Below are 22277 nucleotides of genomic sequence, written 5' to 3' on the forward strand. Positions count from 1 at the left end.
ACTTTTTATTTATATAGGACATCCGGTTTATAAGCTAGCGCATGTAATACATCCGGTTTGATTCTCGCCTTCAAAATAAAATCATAGTAAATAATTGTTTAAATCTTTCTTTTGTTTTACACATAAATATAATGTGCATTGTGTATGTTCGTCTAAATGCTTAATCTATATTTATAATATGCACATCATCAAATTAATAGTTTTTCAACCCTTTTTCAATTGCCTCAGGGTACTCTTACTCTGAAGAGATCGTCGACCACCGGAGGTCGCCAAGACGCCAAAAGAGAACGTAGGCTAGCTAAGGAGCTGAGTTCGTTGTAATGTAGAGTTGATTTTCTCAGAAGCAGAGATTCATTGGAACACAGCGTACATTCAAAACTATGGACGGACGAAACTACGGTTCTGGTAAATAGACATAAAATATTAATTATGCGGTTATACTACCAGCCGTAGACTATATTTAAAATCACCACTGCTCATGTAAAAAATGTTGCCTGCTAATATTCGCCCCTAGCTAATGTCAGTTGTTGTGTGTGTGGCTCAAAAACCACTACTGTGCAACATCTCATTAGTTACGTTGATAGTTTGTTGACAGTTTAAGTAACAGTAACCTTGCATTAAAGAAACGCTAATAGCTAACTAGATCAACAACACTCGGGTAACGTGAACAATGGTTGATACTAGCTGTTTAGCTAACGTACAGGATCCACAATCGAAATAAGCCTTTTGTTTTTATCCCGTTGATATTATATGTATAGGCTACTCGTGTTGTATCATACGTTGTATTATAGCCTATGCCTTTTTTTTTGCCCCAGCTGGAATCGGCCACACTGATACTCACGAATACCTAACAAGCTAACACAATTCCTCTTGTTTGTTAGTATCCCTGTAGGCTAGAATGTCTCATTATGTCTGTGATCATTACATAATTATACAAATCAATCTCAGAAAATTAGAATATTGTGTAAAAGTGAATTTTCTTCTGTAATAAAATATCTTTTTACAAACAAAACATCCACATCTCAAAATATTACACACGACCACTCAAAAAAATTTCAAACTTAAAGTTTGTTAAGTTATGCACAATGTACTAGGTCTGGAATACTTTTGAACAAATGTCTTCATCAATGGGGCATCGCATGAAGGTGGTCAGCCTGTGGTACTGCCCAGGTTTGCTTTGATAGAGGCCTCAAGCTCATCTGTGTGGTTGATCTGGTGTCTCTCATCTTCCTCTTGAAATACAACACAGATTCTCTGTTGGGTTCAGGTCAGGCCAGTTGGCTGGTCAATTAAGCCCCGTAATACCATGGTGGTCAGTATACCATGTTACTAGTAGTTTTGGCTCTGTGGGCAGGTGCCAAGTGCTTGGCTAAAATAAATCATGATCTCCATAAAGCGTGTTGATGTACGGAAGCACAAAGTGCTCTAAAATCCCCGGGTAGATGGCTGTGTTGACTCTGAACTTGATAAAACACAGTGGCCCAAAACCAGCAATACAATGGCTGTGTATTTGAAACTTGTGAAATATTTAAAGAGCAGACATTCTAGTTTGTTAGCTGCTCGCTGAAGTATAAAATAAAATATCACATTGTAGATATTGGCCAATGTTAATCTTATTTTAGATAATTCTAATCATATTGTACATATTGGCCGATGTTAATCTTGCTAGAAAGGATGCTAAAGTGAGCTGCCTCGGATTCACGTTTTATCCTGATTATAACGTTAACAACGATTACAAATGTTTGATTGTGCTCTTTCTTTTCTTTGAAGGGTATTCGAGTTGGGGAGGATCAGGCAACAGAGGTGAGAATAAGTCACTTGGCAATACGTTCACTTCCAAAGCCTGTTAAATATTAAACAGATATTCTTTCTACAGTTTTTCTGATATCTTCTGCACAGTACTGTGTTCTATACAGTATGTCTGTCATTCAATGTTACATGAGTTAAAAAATAAGCTTCGGCTTTCCCGAGCTTATCCTTTTAGTCGACCTCATACCAGTGAACTGTACTGTCCTGAAACTGTACCTTTTCCTATGCAAACTTCTAATTCATTCTTCAATCAATCAATCAATCAAATCCCAACTTATTTAGCCTGATTTCAGACTCGGCTCACGCTTTAGTCTGACACTGTGCCCTATTTTGGGCGATTTCTGGAGGGGGGGGGGGGGGGTACTTTGATTTCCCTAAAACCAATGTAGTCTCCTCATGAGCACATCTTCTGATGATGACGCTCTGATGATGACGTCGCTTGAAAAACGGGCTGCGGCGCGGATTGGTTATTTGTTAAACCCACCCCCACCCCCCGCGGTCATTGGAGGAGCCACAATTTTGGATCGGGAAACTGGCGATTCATTTACTCAACTCCAGACCAGAGAAACGGTCCACTCTGAGAGTGGGCAAGTCTATGGGCTGGAACCAGGCTACAACTTATTGATTGTTGGTTATGATTGTGACTAAATATACATTTATATAGGCCTACTCTTATTGTGCTTACTCCAACCATGATACAAGTGAGTTTAATTTTCCAACAGTAAATGGGGAAAGTATATATAGGCCTATATATATATTTTTTTCACTCAGATTTTCCAAGCAGGGCTGGGATGACAGGCTTTTATGATTTTTACAAGCCTGCTTGTCCTCACTTCAGGGTATTGGCAGAGGGCACATCTTCTGATGATGACGCTCTGATGATGACGTCGCTTGAAAAACGGGCTGCGGCGCGGATTGGTTATTTGTTAAACCCACCCCCACCCCCCGCGGTCATTGGAGGAGCCACAATTTTGGATCGGGAAACTGGCGATTCATTTACTCAACTCCAGACCAGAGAAACGGTCCACTCTGAGAGTGGGCAAGTCTATGGGCTGGAACCAGGCTACAACTTATTGATTGTTGGTTATGATATTGAATTGTCTCTGATCTCCCTACCAGGCTCTAACAACTTCGATCTGTATGGAGGAGGTTATAAGGACTCAATGTCAGGGCTGGGAGGTTATGGAGGCGGTGGGCAGATGAAGAGGGGTCTCTCTGGGGGCTCACTGCTGTCCTCGACGGGCGCGGATGCGGTCATCGCAAAGATTAACCAGCGTCTCGACATGCTAACCCAACTGGAAGGAGGGATGAAGTCTGCTCGCGGCGAGAGGTAATGCACGAATAGACCACTGCTACTCAGACATAAAACCAATGGCTTAATAAGCAGTTTTTTTTAGACATGTTTCATAATAACTGAGCTTGGTACAATCACACTGTTATTAATGGTTAATGGACCATTAAAAATGTCAATTATTGGTATGTTCTATACATTCTAGTGAGAGATTTGAACATTTTTGTCATCAACTGTGTAAAGATGTTGCTCTTCATTAATCATGTCAAAATATTTCATCTTGCATGCACATTCAAGCCATGCTTATACATATAGGCCTAGCATCCCAGGTACATGGATGTAGCCTAGAAGTCATTTCAGTTCATCTTACAAGTCCAATGTATCCTTTCTCATGTTGCTATGGCACAAATAGTGCTACTGAGAAAACAGCCAACACTCAAATGTCCCTTGACTCCCTTTCACATAGTTTTATTTACCTCACCCAGACAGAACAACAGACACGTTTCAACCTAATAGGCCTTACTCAGCATTGACAACTGCTAAAATTCTCTCATAACATATCAAGCATATTCCAACTTGAGGGATTATGAACAGGCTGTTCACCGATCATCTGGTTAAAGCATGAATGCAGACATCAGCTACTGTGGCTATCTTTGAAAGACAAAACCTTTGTAGATTAGGATCTGTGGAATGCAGGTTATGATGGTGCAGAGGAACAATATCTTAATGAATAGAGCATAATGCTTCAGTATTTCCAAATTCCAATAGTCTATACACTACAGTACATTTAAGTGTTTCCACTATCAGTGAAGTATAGAATGTTGGTGACCTACTAAGTACTAGAGATCCATGCATGTGTTATTAGGCTACTCATAGATAGAGAATGACAACACACAAACCACCAGGGGTGTAATGATACACATGTAGTACAATGACTGTGCTTAAGTCCTCGTACTATAGGGTGTGCATAAGACGAGTCATTTGAAATAGTTTAATAATTAAATAATATAAAATAATTTGTAGATTACATTTTTATATTCTCAAGTCGGCATATAGTTGGTTAAGCTGATACAAACGTGTGCGCATGCATGCAAATGCCAACCCTCTGCACTCGCATAACTTGTAACACTTGCAACTCCAGTTACGCACACCAGGCATATTTGCACTCTAACAAGCTAGCAATGTAGTAGCTTGTTGCTACAAAAGATCTAGATGGTTCTCCAATAACCAACGGCTGTGGCATTCGTATCTGGTTTACGACCAAAGACTACACCATTGGCAATATCTCAAACGCGTTGATATGTGCAGACAGTGTCAATTGGTGGAGCAGCACGCAGGCAACAGAAACCCTCTACTAACTACCCTTCTGCTGATTCGAAATCAATAATGTGGTTTTGAGACTCGTTATGAGTACTCTCTTTTTCAGTTCCTGACTTTGATTGACTTTCTTATTAAAAAAAGGATACTTTTACAGAGTTGGATGTTTCCCATTGTATGTATGTGAAGGGGAATGTCAATATAGTATTGATCAACTCTTATTTAGCATTACTATGAGAACTGTGTTTTCAAGTTGAGGAATTTGATGAGGTTAGCAAATGTTTTAATGGGAGAAGCCAGTCACTTTAAAAAAAACACATTGATTATCAGGATCGAACTCAAATACATTTCCCACTTTATTTTACTATCGATGAATTAAAGGTTTTCGTCTCTACAGCTGTGGTTTTAGTTCTATACTGTATGGTGTGAGAGTGGTGGTGTTGAAGTGTTCATGTTATCAAAGACGTTTTTGGACTCAAGGAATACAATTGAGGGGCATTCCCATTTAAGCTTCAAACATAGTAACATGCAAGGCCTGTCTCATGGTTGTATCATTAAGGCCAGCCCCTGTTTCATGCAAACATTACACTTCCCAGGTTGGGTAGCATCTTGCCTTGGTCATCATTTCCTTTGTCTTGTCTTGTCTTGTCTTGTCTTGTCTTGTCCTTTCTTTCTTTTTTTTTACCCATTTTTTGTTTATTTCTCATCCTCCATGTGACCTAACCCTGTCTCCTGGATTTAGGTTGCATGACAGAGGTGAGAGTTCTCAGGTGTTGGTGTGGCATATCTGTGTCAAACTGAACTTAAGCAATGCTAAGGACAACTGCCGTATCCACCGAAAAGAGATTTTGGTTCCACCAAACCTCTTTCTGTTATTCGGATATGAGCCATTTGATTCCCCAAGATAATAACGTCTCACAGTTACGGTTAAGACACGAGAGATGAGACCATGATTCATCAATGGACAAGACCCTGGCTTTGACAATTAATGGTTTGACAAAACCTACAAAAGTTACCTGTTTGTCTAACATCACTGACTACTAGTCTCCTTTTAACCTCCAGCAGGTGCTCCTGCAGTGATGTGTTGTGGGAAGAACTTCAGTGCATATTTGTAAACCAAGTTAAGAGGGGAAAATCATTGCTGTGCCACGAATGACCACACCCAGTATGTTCATCTGTTGTGGATCGCCAGTGTATGATGTTGCCTTCATGGTTCATCATCAAATAAAAACGGGAGCTAAAGCTAAAGGGAGAGAGAAAGTGAGAATGTGGAGGAGAAGGAAGAGCAGGTGGAGAAATCCAAACCTGACTCCCTCCCTCACCCTCTGCTCTTCTCTGCCACCCTTCCTCCCTCCCTCCCCCGCAGGTTTGAGCAGTACGAGTCCTACGACTCGCGCCCTTCCTCTCTCACCTCTTCCCGAGATCTCTACAGATCTGGCGGCGGCAGTAGCTATGGTTTTGGCGATGGCCGGGGGGACAGCATGCTGATGGGTCAGCGTGGCAGCTCAGGCTTCGGAGGGGGAATTGGGATTGGGGGGGGAGGAGGAGGAGGCTTCGACGGCCCTTCCTCGTCCTATGGAGTCGCTAAAATGCGACAGGATATGAGAGACTCCTTCAGCAGTGGCGGTGGCATAGGAGGAGGTTCAGGAGGTGGAGGATGGGCCGGAGCAGGCAGACGCTCCCCCAGAAGGGGTGGAAGTGCCGGGGGCCGTGGAGCTGGAGGAGGTTTTGGAGGCCGCAGGTCTGACCCCACTCCAATGGGAGGAGGAGGAGGACGGGGAGGTGGCAGTGGTGGCCGCTCCCATTATGGCCACTCTCAAGGAGGTGGTAGGGGCAAGCTCCCATCCCTCCTGTCCAACCGCATGTACCCCGAGAGTGGGGGATTCCATCAGGGTTCTGCCCAAGGGCCTCACGACTTCCCTGGGAGGCATTTTGGAGGGGGCCCACGGGCCGGCCGCCAGCGAGGCCGCAAGCGACCCCTCAACCGAGTAAGTACCTCCAGTCAGACTTGCCAGCCCCATCTGCACCGGGCACAAGTTAAGACCTGTTTGATTATATCCTTCAATCCCCTCAACTTGTGGGCTAGCCAATCTGACATATTCAAATATATTTTACGTGTCAACTAGCCCCATATGACCTCTATCTGCATCTCACATTTACGACCACTTCTGTCCCCTAATGTCACCAGACCAGTCCTTGTTTAATGGGGATAGAAAGGCTCTGTGTCCCACTTCTAAGTGCCCAGCAAATCATCCTCATCTGCCAGTGTTTTCCACAGATTCCCCTTTGGTTTTTATTTGGCTTTCTTCTTTCACCCTTGGGTGTCCATAGGATATGACTAATACTAGTGTTCAGGGCTGCCCAGAAAAGGATGATTGTCGATATTTAAAGTGTGTGAAGATATGGATTGAAAGTGGTGATTTTAATAAGTTGGGTTTACAGCACTGCAAAGCTATAAAGATGACCTGTGTTGGATTTGGGTTTTTTATTAAAAAAGGTTTTCCAATGACCATTGGTGTAATTATTTATTTTAGCCACTTTGTACGGTTCTGGCTTATTTTGTAATTTCCATAGTTTTTGGTACTTTTCTCCTAGACTTAATTCAAATACTTACTTTGTTCTTTAATAGATGGCTGTCAGAACACGTCAGCACAAGGAATTGTGATATATTACTGGAAAAAAAAGTCCTACACACATTATCTTTATACTACCAATTTCAGCTTCATGATATTGTTATATATATATATATATATTTGGTGCATGAAACCAAACTGTTCAATCTGTATTGTCCTGTTTTGCATATGGTGCATGTTTTGAAGTCCAGTCATGCAGTGAGCTAGAAGACAATTGGTGTCACTAGGATAAACACTTTGAATCTTGGAACCCATTGGCCACACACACACACACACGCACGCACGCACGCACGCACGCACGCGCGCGTGCACACACACACACACACACACACACACGTACAAAATATATAGCCTTTGGAGGCAATAAGTGGTACCGTGGTCTAAAACCGCCGGTTCTGGTTTGTAAACCACAACAATAAACCAGGTTTACTGTCGCAATGTGAGACGTGAGCATGGAGTTCGGGTTGACAGTTAACGGTGCTACTCCAGTTTTATCCCATGACGTCACATATTTGCCCACATAAACATAAAGTAGCTTATCGGTTCCGACACTGAGATGTATGCATTTTTTGGCCTAAAACTAAAGGAGCTCTCCATTGACTGAGTTCACCCTAGAACTGAATTCTTGCGCTGGCATGGAACTGGCATGAATTATTTGGCCAGTGTTTCAGACCTTCTGTACGTGCTTGTGGGAGAGCAAGTTCACTGTATGTTACCCTGTAGCAGGTGAAACCTCAGCGGGATGGCCAGAAGAAGAGGAAGCCGACAGTGCCTGCAGCTGACGAGCCGGAATCCAAGATGAACAAGACTGAGACTGCAGGGGCAGAGGGCACCCAAGGTATACATTCACACACCCTGTAAAGCAGGGTTCCCCAATAGACGGCCCGCGGTCCATTTGCGGCCCTCGGGGGGGCTACTGTCTGGCCCCCACCAACCCCAGTAATAATGGTAGTATAAGAGCAGCAACAACACTAGTATATTGTCATTGTCGGGTGAAAAACCCGTATCTCAAAATGTGTACGTTCTTTCGCAAAGTAAAGCTCTACTTGATCAAACAAGGCCGTCGCACAAAAGTAGTGAAAACAGCCGATCTACAAGCACACAATGCCTCGCACCGCGAGGCGTTGTGTGCTTGTAGATCTGCTGTTTTCACTAGTTTAAATCATTTTTAAAATGATAAATGCAAAACAAACGGTTTTGGACATACAAGATTTTCACCCGACAACGACGATATCTGAACTGTCACTGGAGTAGCGGGAACGCCACCGTCGCCCCCTGCAATGTTGTGGCCCTCGGCTTGGTACCCTAGACATAATTTGGCCCTTGGGGAAAACTATTTGGGGAACCCTGCTGTAAAGATTTGACATGTTGGAGGCCACATTACACTGTTCACATATGTACACACCAAGTCTCCCTGGTGTGATTTATTCAATGTTTGTTGGGTGATGGCTGATGTCACCCTTTTCTGTCTCAACAGAGTCGGTGGAGAAAAATGGCGATGCCAAGACTCCAGCTGCAGTAAGTATATAGATTGTGTATTGATAATATTATCAAGTCATTATCAGTTATGCTTTTTTGGAATTTGCCCTATGCATTTAACCCATCCTTACTGTTAGGAGCAGTTCGCAGCTGTTGATCAGCACCTGGCGAGCAGTTAGGGGTTCAATGTCTTGCTCTGGGTCACAGGAACCTTCAAATTCTCAAGATGGGTCTCAGGGGGACAAACCAGTCCACAGTTCGATTCCGGCTCCTTCGGCATTGTGTTGCTTGTGTCCTTGAGCAAGACACTGAACTCCCTGTGTATGTAAAATATGATTGGCCTGTTGCGTGAAACTTTCCTTACTTTTTTTTTTAACCCATTTAGGCCTGAACACATTATGACGCAATATTTTATGCTTTAAATATTAAAAAATAGCAGATATACAAGCTCACAGCGCGGCACCGAGTGCCGCGCTGCGAGCTTGTAGATCTGCTATTTTTGAAAAATCGTGAAAATTACAATTTTGACCCGATTCTATAAGTGTCTTTTGAATCCTTCTAAGGTTTTTTGAAAAACCCTATGTTTCTATATGTCAGCAATCTGGCCAGCCATCGTCAACGAAAAGGGCCTTTTCACTTCAACTGGAGCTCAGTTAGTCTGTTCTTTAGAGACTACTATGTCAGTGGTGCTCAAACCTTTTCATGTGAAGGACCCCCAAAATGATATTTATTTGGCCACGGACCCCCATCTCAAAATATTTAGTTCCAGGGACCACCCAGAAGCAAAATTTGATTTACAAACGTTCGCTTTGAAAATACATATATTCAAAGATTTGCACCCATTTTCACGACTTTTTTCAAAAATAGCAGATCTACAAGCTCGCAGCGCGGCACTCTGTGCCGCGTTGTGAGCTTGTATATCTGCTATTTTTCACTGGTTAAAGCAGTCAATAATTCTAGGCCTAAATGGGTTAATGGTAATCTCTTTATCCTTTCCATAGAGTAGTAAGCCTGCATCCGAAGGGGAGACAAGTAAGTGCTTCACCTTCCTTTCACTGCACTCTTGTCTTCTACACTACTTCTCTTTATTGTTTCTTTTGTTCATTCTACCAGATGCATGCTAAAACACTTAACGGTAGATCTACATAATGTATCGGATTTTATCATCACTGATCCTCATCAGCAACTTTTATCAGTATAAACCACCCGTAGAAATGAAATCATTTGCTTATTCAGCTAAATTAGTTCATTCCAACAATTTGAAAATCGTCCATACAGGGAAACCTGTGGGTTAACTTAAAGGAGCTATAGTCAACTTTTTCTTGAAAAACGGATACCAAAATAAAAATAATGTTTCGAAAATATTTTATAAAAAAATAAGCTTCATGTGTTTCTATTCAAAAATGACCACAAAAAGCGTAAAATAATGATAAAATAATCATTTTGGCCATTGTCAGACCGACACTTTGTTTACATTCTAGTCTATTCTTTGATAGTGTTAGACTAGGATGTAAACAAAGTGTCGGCCCGACAATGGCCAAAATGATTATTTTATCATTATTTTACGCTTTTTGTGGTCATTTTTGAATAGAAACACATATATGAAGCTTATTTTTGTATAAAATATTTTCGAAACACTATTTTTATTTTAGCATCCGTTTTTCAAGAAAAAGTTGACTATGGCTCCTTTAACTGTTTGTATTTGAATTCTACTGATGTGAACATTCTTACTCCATTCCGCATGCTGGTTTGTTTATGTTGGGGAAGTAGTCCTTTAGGAGAACCTCCTGCATCGACATCTGTGGGACTTTTTCGTGGATTACTGTTGACCAGGTGGCGAATACAATACACAAACCTTGTTATTGCGCTATTAACTTTAGTTGGGTACGACGCAGTCAGGAACATGTACATGGAAATTGAATATAATAACTCTTAGTTTTATCGCATCTCATGTCACCATCTCCAACCAATCACTCATTGCGTATTTTCTCCATATCTTCTCCATGCTCCTCTAACAGTGTCCTATATACACTCCCAACAGCAGCTCCAACTGAGCAGGAGGAGAACTCTGAGGCAAAGAAGAAGCCACAGGGCAAACAGACCCCAAACCAGGGCCAGGAGAGAACCCCCAAACGAGGAGGGAGGAAGAGGGGCTTCCTTGAAAGGTCAGGAGCACTCGTCCCATTGCTTATGTCAGAACTACATCACCTACCTCCAGCCTAGTATCCTCTCCTGTCTCCCATTCTGATACCTTCTCTGTTCTCCTCTAGTTTCACTTCTTTCTAATTGACTACACTACACATTTCCCTTTCCTATTTGTCGACAATTCGTTCCATCTCCCTATCAGATGCTGAATATAGCCATGGATGATGGTAATGCGGGAGTATTTCAATTTCTACCGACTTCACACTAAACCCACACTTCATGTCAAACACTGTTTCATAACTCTAACTTCTTAAATGTGACTCATTCTTCTCCTGTCGTGCAGAGCCATTTTTGCGTGCTCTGTGTGTAAGTTCCGTTCATTCTACAAAGAAGACATGGCCACTCATCTTGAGAGCCGCTTCCACAAGGACCACTTCAAGTTCCTCTCCAACCATCTGTCCAAACCCACTACAGACTTTCTACAGGTGAGACTTAAATGCACATATACTGTAGTCATGTATGAGTATACACTAGCACATTAGTGCAGCTGTTTTTGGGGGGGCTTTCTACCCGAACATTGGTCACAAAGAAAGTGTATGTGTGTGCAGGGGCGTCACACCAAATTCTGGGCCCTGGGTACAAGGATTCACTGCGGGCCCCCCATGAATGTTAACTATTGAAAAATAGCAGATATACAAGCTTGTAGATCTGCTATTTTTTTTTTCTCGTGAAAATGTGTGCAAGAAACTTATGTTTCTATGTCAGTGGTGCTCAAAAGTTTTCATGTGAAGGACCCCCAAGATGATATGTATTTGGCCACAGCTAGACCCCCATCTCAAAATATTTAGTTCCAGGGACCCCTCCCCGCTTAAAAAATACATATTCAAAGATTTGCGCACATCTTTACGACTTTTCAAAAATAGCAGATCTACAAGCTCGCAGCGCGGCACTCGGTGCCGCGCTGTGAGCTTGTATATCTGCTATTTTTCAATAGCTAAAGTTACTATAGGCCGCCCCTCCACCTTGGGCCCTGGTAACTCAGTCCCACTTTCCTACCCCTTGTGACGCCCCTGTGTGTGTGTTCTAGGAGTATCTGATGAACAAGTATAAGAAAGCCGAGCAGAGGACGGGTCAGTTGGAGAACCACAGTGCTGCCATCTGCCAGGTCTACAAGGAACAGGACCTCACCAGAGGTAAAGGCATCATAGCCGGGGAGCCACTGTGCCAAAATGAGAGAAGACCTGTGATGTCATGACTTACTCCAAATTTTTGTTTTTCCTATTAATTTGGTCAATAAGGTACACAGAATGAGAGGCCTGCTCTGCCGGAAACACTGCGAAAAAAGGTTTCCCATTGACTTCACTATACTGGAAAAAAACACACCAAAAAAAGTAGCATGTGAGGGGTCAAACTAAGGGTTCTTCATGATTCTGAATCCATTTGTTTTGCATGAAAAACATTCCTTGGGCTAGATTTCAGCCTCTCAAACCTGTGAAAAGTGATGAGTCATCACTTGTCACCGTTATTTTGGTCCGTTTTCTAGCCCAAGGAATGTTTTTCATGCAAAACAAATGCTTGCAATGGATTTAGAATCATCAAGAACCCCTAGTTTGACCTCTCACATGCTACTTGAAGCATATTTTTTTTGGTGTTTCTTTCCTGTACATATTGAAGTCGATGGAGTGAATATACAAATGGCCATAACCTTTTTTTCGCAGAGTTTCCGGCAGAGCAGACCTCTCATTCTGTGTACCTTAATGACCAAATGAATAGAAAAAACAAAAATAAAAAGTATGTCATGACGTCACAGGTAAAACCCTATTCTTTGAGCTTTTGGGCCTGTGGCTCCCCGGCTATCAGTACTTGGCACGTGGAAGACGATGGCTGTAGTACACTTTGAAAGTATTCTGAACGTCTTCACTGTGTTCTCTTCTGTAGAGATAGGCATGGAACACTTCATGAAAAAGGTGGAGGCGGCCCACTGTGCGGCGTGTGACGTCTTCATTCCCATGCAACACCATCTGATTCAGAAACACATCAAGTCCCAGGACCACAACTACCTCCGAAAGGTAACAGACACCAGTTGTAATTACATATTTTTTAGATGTTCTTATCACGTTCTCTGGTCTGCAGAATTTATATTACTAGAAGCTGGGCCGCCCAGCGTCTAGTCGGCGACCTGGCCAACTCGGGAACGATGTAAATAGGGAATGAATGCCCCGCCCTTTAATGCAAACCCCATTATACCTGTTGTCATAGGACCCGTTTTGACCATCTGTTTGCCTGTGTCCATTTTATGTCCATATATGGAGATCACTGCAGATATAGTTCTGGGTCCATTTTATGCCCATATGCCCATATATGGAGATATCTGTCTATTTGCGTCCATTTTATGCCCATATATGGAGATCTCTGTATCTGTCTGTCTGTGTCCCTTTATGCCCGTATATGGAGATATCTGTTTATCTGCGTCCATTTTATGCCCATATATGAGATCTCTGTCGCTTTTTGTTTGTTTCTTCTTTAAGCAGAATACACAGCCTGCTTAAATCTGCATCATTCAAGTCATCCTCCCAGTCCCACGCTTTGTCGCTTGTCTTATGTTTGTCTTTGTCTCTTTTATTTTCTTTTTTGGAGCGGACCCCATGAATGCCCCACCCTTTAATGCAAACCCCAATATACCTGTTGTCATAGGACCCGTTTTGACCATCTGTTAGCCTTTGTCCCCACCCTTTAATGCAAACCCCAATATACCTGTTGTCATAGGACCCGTTTTGACCATCTGTTTGCCTTTGTCCCCTTATGCCCATATATGGAGATCTCTGCACACACAGTACCGGTTGCGGAAAACTCTGATGTCAGACATCAGCTCCCTATTCGGGGATTCATTTTATGCCCATATCTGGAGAACGCGCGTGCCGGTGGGAAGAACGGTTCTCGAGATTCACATACATACATACACATTCACCGAGATTTTTTGTTGACTCATGTGGCGTACGTGATGTCAGAGCCTTTTATGAAGTGATGTCACAATGAGTCAGCGATTGTGCCGATTTCCTCAGGAACAGCCTGATGTCAACAATCAGCTCCGCATAAGGAGATTCCGAACGTTTCGCGCCGGTTTCGGAAAACCGTGCGTCGGGTCGCGGCTCGGCACTGCACTCCGCGCCGCAACGGGGAACGCGCGTGCCGAATCTGAAGCCGGTGGGACGAACGGTTCTCGAGATACGCGGGTTACATACACGCAGACAGAGATTTGTCGCATTTATAGATAGATAGATGATGATTATTTTTGGCTCGCTTTAGCGAGCACACACTAGTTTATACACACAATTTATATTTATTCCACTTTTTTTGGCATCCTACTATTTCCAATTTTCTAACTTGTTCAGCTTTACGCAGTTATCATTGCTTGTACTTTTCTCTTTCTCTTTAACGTTTTATACTTTTGGATATTTTTGAAAAAGGTTTCCCAGTGGATTCCTCTGGGAAATGAATTCCGTCTTACCATTTGTATTACTGCTTGGGCTTGAGCTTAATCGAATGTTGATTGTTCTTGATTGATTGTTCATAAGGATCAGTTTTACCCTCTGGCATTTTGAATGACTTTTGTTTATCCTTTGTACAACCAAAGGGCATGATGGAACAGTCAAAGAGGTCCTGTCTGTCAGTCGCTCGCAGCATCCTTAACCACAAAGTCATTGGCAAGAAGCTGGACAGTTACCTTAAGGTACACACCTTTCCTTGTATTGCGTAAGCTTGCTTGTGTTCCAAGTTGAATGAATTCTCAAAAGCAAATATTTTTCAAAACAGAAATTGTTTAAGTCAGGGCAACCGATATTATACACACTAGTCCATACCTAGACGACAATATCGGTTGCTTTTTAAAACAAATGATTGGAAATTACTTAAAATGAGAAGTTCTCATAACTGAAAAAAGCAGCTCATGACATCAGTGTACTTATAAATCTAATGTAAATGTATCACATTCAAAAGTAGCTACATTTGCAATGCTGTGGAAGCCAATCTACTGTAAAGTATATGTATATTGATTGATGATAGGGATGTTCCTAGCGACTAATTTCACTGACGTGTACACGACCGTTTTGTAATCGAATACACGATTAATCTAAAATTAATTGTTATTTTTTTTTTAATTGTAATTTCACACAGAAAATAGCCAAAACTGAGCACTTCGATCTATTAGGGCAAACCTCGTTTGAAAAAAGTATCAAGAGTATATAAAAGCCTTTTAAAATGTTATATAATATTGAAATCTTGCTCAAATTTATCAATTACGTCATTGCGTGAATCTGGGTCAGTAATTAGCGCATCAGTCTCAGCTGGGTCGCTAGACTCGCTATAACAGCTGATGTCTGTCTGACTGGAGTAGCTATAGTAATGAGCAACAGCTTTGTTCAAAGTTAGCTACATAATGGTATTCCATACTCAGCCAATGTATGATTAAGCATTCTCCTTGGCTTGTTCTCACCTCAAAATATGGATTAATTCATGGACCGGATCACAGATGCAGCGTGCAGGCGAGTGATTCACATCCAGTATGTTTAAGATACACGTCGCTTAATTGCCATTAATTTACTTGCGCAGCGGACAGCCTGCCTGGTGTGTGGCTGCGTGTCAGCGCGACCACTGCAGCGCGCAACAGTCAGTCAGACTGTCTGTGACACAGACAGGCATGCTCCGCAAATCAACCAAGGGATTGCTTAATTTGCTTGTTAAAAAGTAACATTTTATTAAGACAAGACAGTAATATGGGCGCAGAGTTTAAATGTTTAATAAAGTTAATATCTCAATAATTAAAAATATATTTAATAGAATAATCGAATTGTATTTTCAAAACGAATAGTGGTTTTCAAACCGTGTACACGGATAACCGTGTACACGCGCACATCCCTAATTGATGAGTGTCCTTGTATTTGTTTATACAGCAATTGGGTGATTTTCCTGGGTTAATCTTCTTCCACTCCTGACAGTAGTTAATCTTCTTCCACTCCTGACAGTACAAAGCGTTGTTTTCTGGTTGTTTGATACTTTTTTGCAATATGAATTATTCAGTGAAACCCGATTGGTTGCTTTTAATCCACGTCCTTTCGACAGGGGGAGAATCCCTTTGTTGGCAACCAAGATGACCAGGATCCAGAGGATTCCATGGCTATGGAGGTCTCGGAGATGGAGCTGACCAATGACAACCAGGTGGAGGCAGCAGCAGCGGCGGAGCCTACCGAGGATGAGGTTAACATTGAGGGAGAGATTGTTCAAGAGGCGGTTGAGGGTGACAGGACGGAGGAAGAGAAGATGGAGGAGGACTTGGGAGTAGAGGGAGTGGTGGTGAAGGAGGAGCAGGGCGAACATGAGGAGGAAGGTTTTGAGGTCGGGGACGGAGACGAGGAGGGGTTTGTGGTGGCTGATGAGGTTGGTGAAGAGGGAGTAGAGGGTGACCTGGATGAGGAGGATGAAGGAATAGTGGCAACGGAGGTGGAAGATGAGTTAAAGAATGATGATGGCAATGGTGTGGTGGTCCTAGACTGAACATTTTTTTAAAATTTTAGACGTTTTTAAAACCTGTCTGGACCAGTCGGCACCTCGCAATAGAACCGTTCTGACTCCCCCAGCACCAACCGCATTCAATTAAGATGCACGCCCTGGCTCCCCAAGCTCTTGCACATAAAAGTATAATCCTGAAAATGTATATCTTTAATCCTGAAAATGTATACTTTTTTTTTCTAGACTTTTTTTTTTTTTTGTGCCTTTTGTTCTAAACCTTTTAGATGAATTTGTTTAGATCTGTCAAGTGATGAGAATTGTATGTTAAATTTGTATTCGCTGAGTTGACACAGTGGCATGGATGGGTTTATGATGGGCCTTTCTGTCAATAATAGTGGTCACCGATTGGTGGAAAACGCTAGATCTTCCCAACCTTGTGCTGAGAAATGTGTGGGTTTTTACTTCTGCGAGTGATGTGAAAAGAAGACAAAGCAGTGATATTAATGTCTGTAGATTAGGTCTCTCAAATATAACAGTTGTTTTGTCTTAAGGTCCAAATAAAAATAAGCTTGTTGAATACATCAGTGCTTCATTGAGGATTTTTCTTTTCTTGCATAGAAAATGTTAGCAAAATCGTGAGGATTGATCAGATGTGCAGATTGTCACTATGAGAAAGAAAATGGCAAAGGACTTCCTTAACCATAGCTCTATCTATTCAAGTGACAGTTGGAGGAGTTGTGTCTGAAACTGTTGACATTGAAATTGGTTCTCTCCAGGGCTCAGTTATTAGCGCAGTCCTGTTTAATAAATAAATTACATTTAAATAAGAAGATAATAGATTTGGTAGGTCTTTATTTGCTGATGATGGCGCCACCTGGAGGGAAAACATTGGGCAGACTACAGACAAACCCAAGAGGCCTTGGACCAGATTGTGCAGTGGGGATTTAGGAACTTCTCCTCTAAAAGCCAGTTTATGGTGTTTGGATTTAAGAACCTCATTATGAATGGCCCATCCCCTAGAGAGAGTAACGGTCTTCAAGTTTCTGGGCTTGTGGATGGATGAAAGGTTGACTTGGAAATCTCATAGAGAATAACATCCTCTGTAGTCTAGCTGGAACTTGTGATTGGGGGCTGAGAGAGACGTTGCATATGATATATCAAGCCATGCTAATATCCACAATAGATTATGGGAGTATAGTGTTTGGGGCAGGTGAAAAGTCACATCTTTGCAAACTAGACTGAATACAGTCAAAAGCACAGAGTCTGCAGTGGAGCTTTTAAAACGACTCCTATTAAGGCCTTGTTGGTTGAAGTGGGGGATGGCACCATTAAGCAACAGGAGAAACAAACTGGGACTAAACTGGGCTAAATTAGGCCTAAGAGGGTTTCAATACAGCTCTGCAATGAAATGCATATTGGAGTGTTGGGGGAGTTTATAGGCAAGGAGGAATAAGCAACCTTTTTCCACCACATGAAACAGCTTACAGTTAACATTGGGCTAAAGCAGGATAACATTATTTGTTCGGTGTGGTCTCCTGTTCCTTTTTGGTTTCTTGCAGACCTAGAAGTGGGTCTGTCACTGTTGGACTGGAAAGGAGAGCTTACTCAGGTACCTAATAGGGTCTAAGGACCCAGTCTGTGGGAAAACTGGGTTTAGCAAAAAGAGTGGGCATGAGCATTTTACTGTACAGCCATCTATAATTAAAAAATAAAATAAAAGAGGTGTACAATGAACTCTGGGAGAAGAGTCAGAACTTCAAAAGACATCTTCATAACCAGGCTGATACTGGGACACTGTGATCTAGCCAGTTGCTTAAAGATGGATGGATAGATCATACCTTTATTTATTATCCCAAGAGGGGAAATCAGTTGCCCAGAGGCGGCACAGCAGTTAAGGTTATAAAGTTACAGGGAAGTATGAAAAGAAAAAAGTATTGTTGTGTACACTACAGCAATAAAAATAAAAAAGGCAAACATCCATACGGGCTCTGTCAGTGTGGACAGCAGGAGACAGTGTTACTGTCAGTGTTAATGTCTTGTTCTCATGTGAGAAGTACACAAATGAGAGACAACTCAAAGTATTCTTATCAGGCTTTACACCAGAGGTGAATATTGCATATATAATTTGGAAGAACTGTCTGGAGATTTCTGCTCCCTACTGAAAATGTAGGCTGTAGGGCAGTGGTTTTCAACCAGTAGGCCTAGTCCTTGAGGGAGTTCCAGGTGGTTCCCAGTCCCCACGCAGCCAAATGATGGAGAGTTGGTTACAAAATAGAACCTTATAGATCTTTAAAATATTGTTAAACACCTGGCATTACTTAATTTACAAGAAGTCTACACAATTATAGAATGTAGAAGAATTGTTCTTTTTGATTGACCTGTTCTCTCTCCTATGGCATGGTTGGCACCACATGAGTACACTACAGCATGGAATTGTGGACAAAATCTTATCACAATTTACGATTTAGGCATTTAGCAGACGCTCCTAATCCAGAGCGATTTACAATAAGCCAAAAACAACAAAATATTCTACGTTTTGGGTATGGGAGTCAGGCCAAATCCCATCAATAACGCGTTAGGGTTACCATAACCTTGATGTGAAAGGGGTTGCAAACAATTAACCTCGCGTCACCAGGCTTTCTAGCACAGAGGTCCTCAACCTTTTCAGGCCGCGACCCCCAAAATAATCATATTTTAACTGGGGACCCCCTACCCTGACGAGCACTAAGAGTTGAGACATTACATTTTGTATAACACGGTTCTATTGTGAAAATAGCAGATCTACATGTTCGCAACATTGCAATGTAGATCGGCTAATATTTGACAATTTGGCCAATGTTTAATTTGTCATGTTAACTGGGCTTTTTTTTGTATGCTATATAATTATGCTAGTACCATCAGGAGTACCCTGATAACGACCTAAGCCTGAATAAACCAGAGGGTTCCCTTTTTAAAAAGGATATTCAGCAATATTTAAAAAGCATATTCAGCAATAATTTAACATGATGTACTGTAGGTCTTCCTACCTACATCCAATCTATTTGTAAGGTATAGGCGCCCGAGTGCAGCCCCTCTCCAGATTTATTTTTATTTTTCCTAACAAGAAAGGTTGTTTTGGAACTAGAATCAAAACTTATTTGAATAGGCTAGCCATCAGTGCCATCCAGCATAAACAAAACATAGCCGTCAAACTGGTCATGTGGCAGCGAATGAAATGATTAACTTCTGAAATGACACGCTCCTTTTCTTGTCATGCAGAGCCATGTTTGCATGCTTGTTGTGTAAGTTCCGGTCATTCTACAAAGAAGACCCGATGACTCATCTTGAGAGCAGCTTCCACCAGGCCCACTTAAAGTTTGTAATCAGCCGAATGTCCAAACCCACCACAGACTTTCTACAGGTGAGACTTAAATCCCCATAAATCCCCATTTAAAGTCGAGTAAGACCATACAATATCCCCGGGTCTAGAGCATACATTGAAGTGTCTGTACAGGTAGTTCTTTGCTTTTCCCCCCGAAACAAATTGTGATTATTTGTTCTAGGAGTATATTCTGGACAAGTGTAAGAAGACTGAGCAGAGGACACAGCTGTTGTCGAACCACAGTGCTTCCATTTGCCAGTTCGGGTCACATTCCAATCCTTATAAGTCACATCTGCGTTCTGCAAGGACCAGGACCTCACTAGAGGTAAAGGCACCAGCAGTGATGGGCAAGCTACTTGGAAACTGTCGTAAGCTAAGCTGCAAGTTACTCTCGATGAAATATAGCTTAAAGCGAAAGACCACCCATTTTCAATATTGAACTATGTCATTAATATACCTTAGAGGAGTTGTGTGGAAATAAAAAAAAAGTTCCCCCTCTTCTGTGTTGCCTAGAACTGGAGGATTGATTTTGGGGTTTGTATTGTAAAGTACAACTTGATGACATCACACATTGTACTTTACAATACAAACCCCAAAATCAATCCTCCAGTTCTAGGCAACACAGAAGAGGGGGAACTTTTTTTAAATTTCCATACTCCTCTAAGGTATGTTAATGACATAGTTCCGTATTGAAAATGGGTGGTCTTCCCCTTTAAGCTACAGCGAAGCTATAGCACTACGACTCTATTTTGTATTTATTTTTTAAATCAACTGCTCAGTTCGATTGATTATTATAAAACGGACTGGAACTGGAAACAAGCCCTCATGTCTGGCTTTTTGTGTCATCTTTTCATTTACTTTTTTAATTAAATGTGTACCTTTTCAGGCTGTGACCCCCAAAAAGAACATTTAGTTTGACTTTGTTCCACTGATAAATATTGTGAAAATGGCAGATCTACAAGCGTACAACGTCTCGGAACACAAGGCGCTTTGAGCTTGTAGAGATCTGCTATTTTCACAATCTCTTTCCTATATTTGTCATTTTGGCCAATGTTTGTCTGTTTGATGCAGTATTTCTATTTCTTTAGGTATTAAAATGTCTAAAAGGTCCTTAAATTGTAACTTAACTGTCATCAGTTAGCTGTTGACAAAATAAAGTGCACTGCCTATACGCAGTTACTAGTTAGCTGCATTGTATATAGGCTGGCCCCAGGCTAATGTAGCGTCGCTACTGCCCATCACTGGGCACCAGTACCATGCATGTGGGAGACGATGGTTGTAGTACATGTTGAAAGTATTCTGAATGTTCTCACTGTGTTCTCTTCTGTAGAGATAGGCATAGAACACATGTGATGTCTTCATTCCCACGCAATACCATCTGATACAGGAACACTTGAGGTCCCCTGACCACAACTACAACCGAAAGGTAACAGGACTCGGGTTGAATGATATCTATAAGAATTCTCATGTTGTCATTGGAAAAAATGCCAATAGATAATTGCATCAGGATTCAAATCCCAATTCTGATTTGACACATTCAATTCTTAGTCAAAATAACATTTTTTGCATTATTTGCCTACGTTTGACAAGTTTTAGGTGTACCATAATGTGTTCACCCACATGATCCCCTGACACACTGACTATTGTCATATAGTTAACTGATTTATCTTTTCTTTTTGTTGTTGTTGTTGTTGTTGTTGTGCTTTGCCTGAACTTATGAGCTATTCACAATGGAAGATTATCCTTTGTCAGACAAGGACTGTCAATGATGGACATATTGTTGGTTACAAGTCTATACAGGACACTATACTATTATTATTTAGCCAGGTAGATAAGGGAAGTCATGCCCTTGGCTGCTTGTAGGTTTATTTTGAACCAAACCTCATTCTAGTATATAAAGCACTTCTCTTGAGTCTTATATTCGCTACAGTGTAAAGAATGATACGTGTAGACTAGTAGAGACTACATCAAGTAGTCTGTCAAGCTGAATAATGTTGAAACTACCGCTCCAACATTTGACCTGTGTCTGTCCATATATACAGCTGGGTGACGTACCTTCTAGTGGCTGTGTCGATCAGCCTAAGGCACCAGTCACTCCCACTGGGTGGGACCCTTTGTTAATGACTTGTTTCTCCTTTGTATTACCAAAGGGCATGATGGAACAATCCAAGAGGGACAGTCTGTCAGTGGCTCGTAGCATCCTTAACCATAAAGTCATTGGACAGAAGTTGGAGAGTTTCCTCAAGGTATACGCACATTTTATTTGCATTGTGTAAGCTTGCTTGTGTTGCAAGCTAAATTAACTTCCAACAACCAATATTGTATTTTATCACATTTTATACAAAACTTACAATTTGACACATTATATTTTATATAGTATGTCTAATACATTTTTGATACACACATAGTTTTCATGACTAATCATGTTTTACTGGATTAAAATATCACAGTATATTAACAATCTTCAACTTTGATTCTATTTGGCAGGGAGATAATCTCTTTGCCGATAACCAAGAAGACCAGGATCCCGAGGATTCCTTGAACATGGAAGTGTCAGAGTTGGAGCTGACCAATGACAACCAGGCGGAGGCAGAAGCAGAGGTGGAGCCCACTGAAGTAAAGGCGGAGCCGACTGAGGCAGAAGCAGAGGTGGAGCCTACCGAGGATGAGGTGCCTGAGGAAAAGATTGAGGCAGAACCTGAGGGGGAGATTTTGTCGGAGGCAGTAGAGGGTGACG

The 22277-nt window shown here is 41.7% G+C and overlaps 1 protein-coding gene across 3 annotated transcripts; it reads left to right on the top strand.

Moving 5' to 3' along the window:
• Positions 1-272: 272 nt before the first annotated feature.
• Positions 273-16694, top strand: akap8l (A kinase (PRKA) anchor protein 8-like). Of its 3 annotated transcripts, none has more exons than XM_080721071.1 (13): positions 273-405; positions 1771-1803; positions 2929-3139; positions 5784-6405; positions 7774-7888; positions 8528-8568; positions 9531-9561; positions 10571-10694; positions 11018-11159; positions 11762-11867; positions 12613-12743; positions 14309-14404; positions 15793-16694. In XM_080721071.1, exons 1-13 carry the CDS (start codon positions 381-383, stop codon positions 16222-16224), a joined length of 2109 nt encoding a protein of 702 aa, XP_080577197.1. In that variant the 5' UTR covers positions 273-380; the 3' UTR covers positions 16225-16694. The 3 variants fall into 3 exon arrangements, with proteins under 3 accessions (XP_080577197.1, XP_080577199.1, XP_080577198.1); XM_080721073.1 differs by having other exon boundaries at positions 10574-10694; XM_080721072.1 differs by having other exon boundaries at positions 7777-7888.
• Positions 16695-22277: the final 5583 nt, after the last annotated feature.

Source organism: Nannobrachium achirus, assembly GCF_963921795.1.
Source record: "Nannobrachium achirus genome assembly, chromosome: 3".
Classification (NCBI taxonomy): domain Eukaryota; kingdom Metazoa; phylum Chordata; class Actinopteri; order Myctophiformes; family Myctophidae; genus Nannobrachium; species Nannobrachium achirus.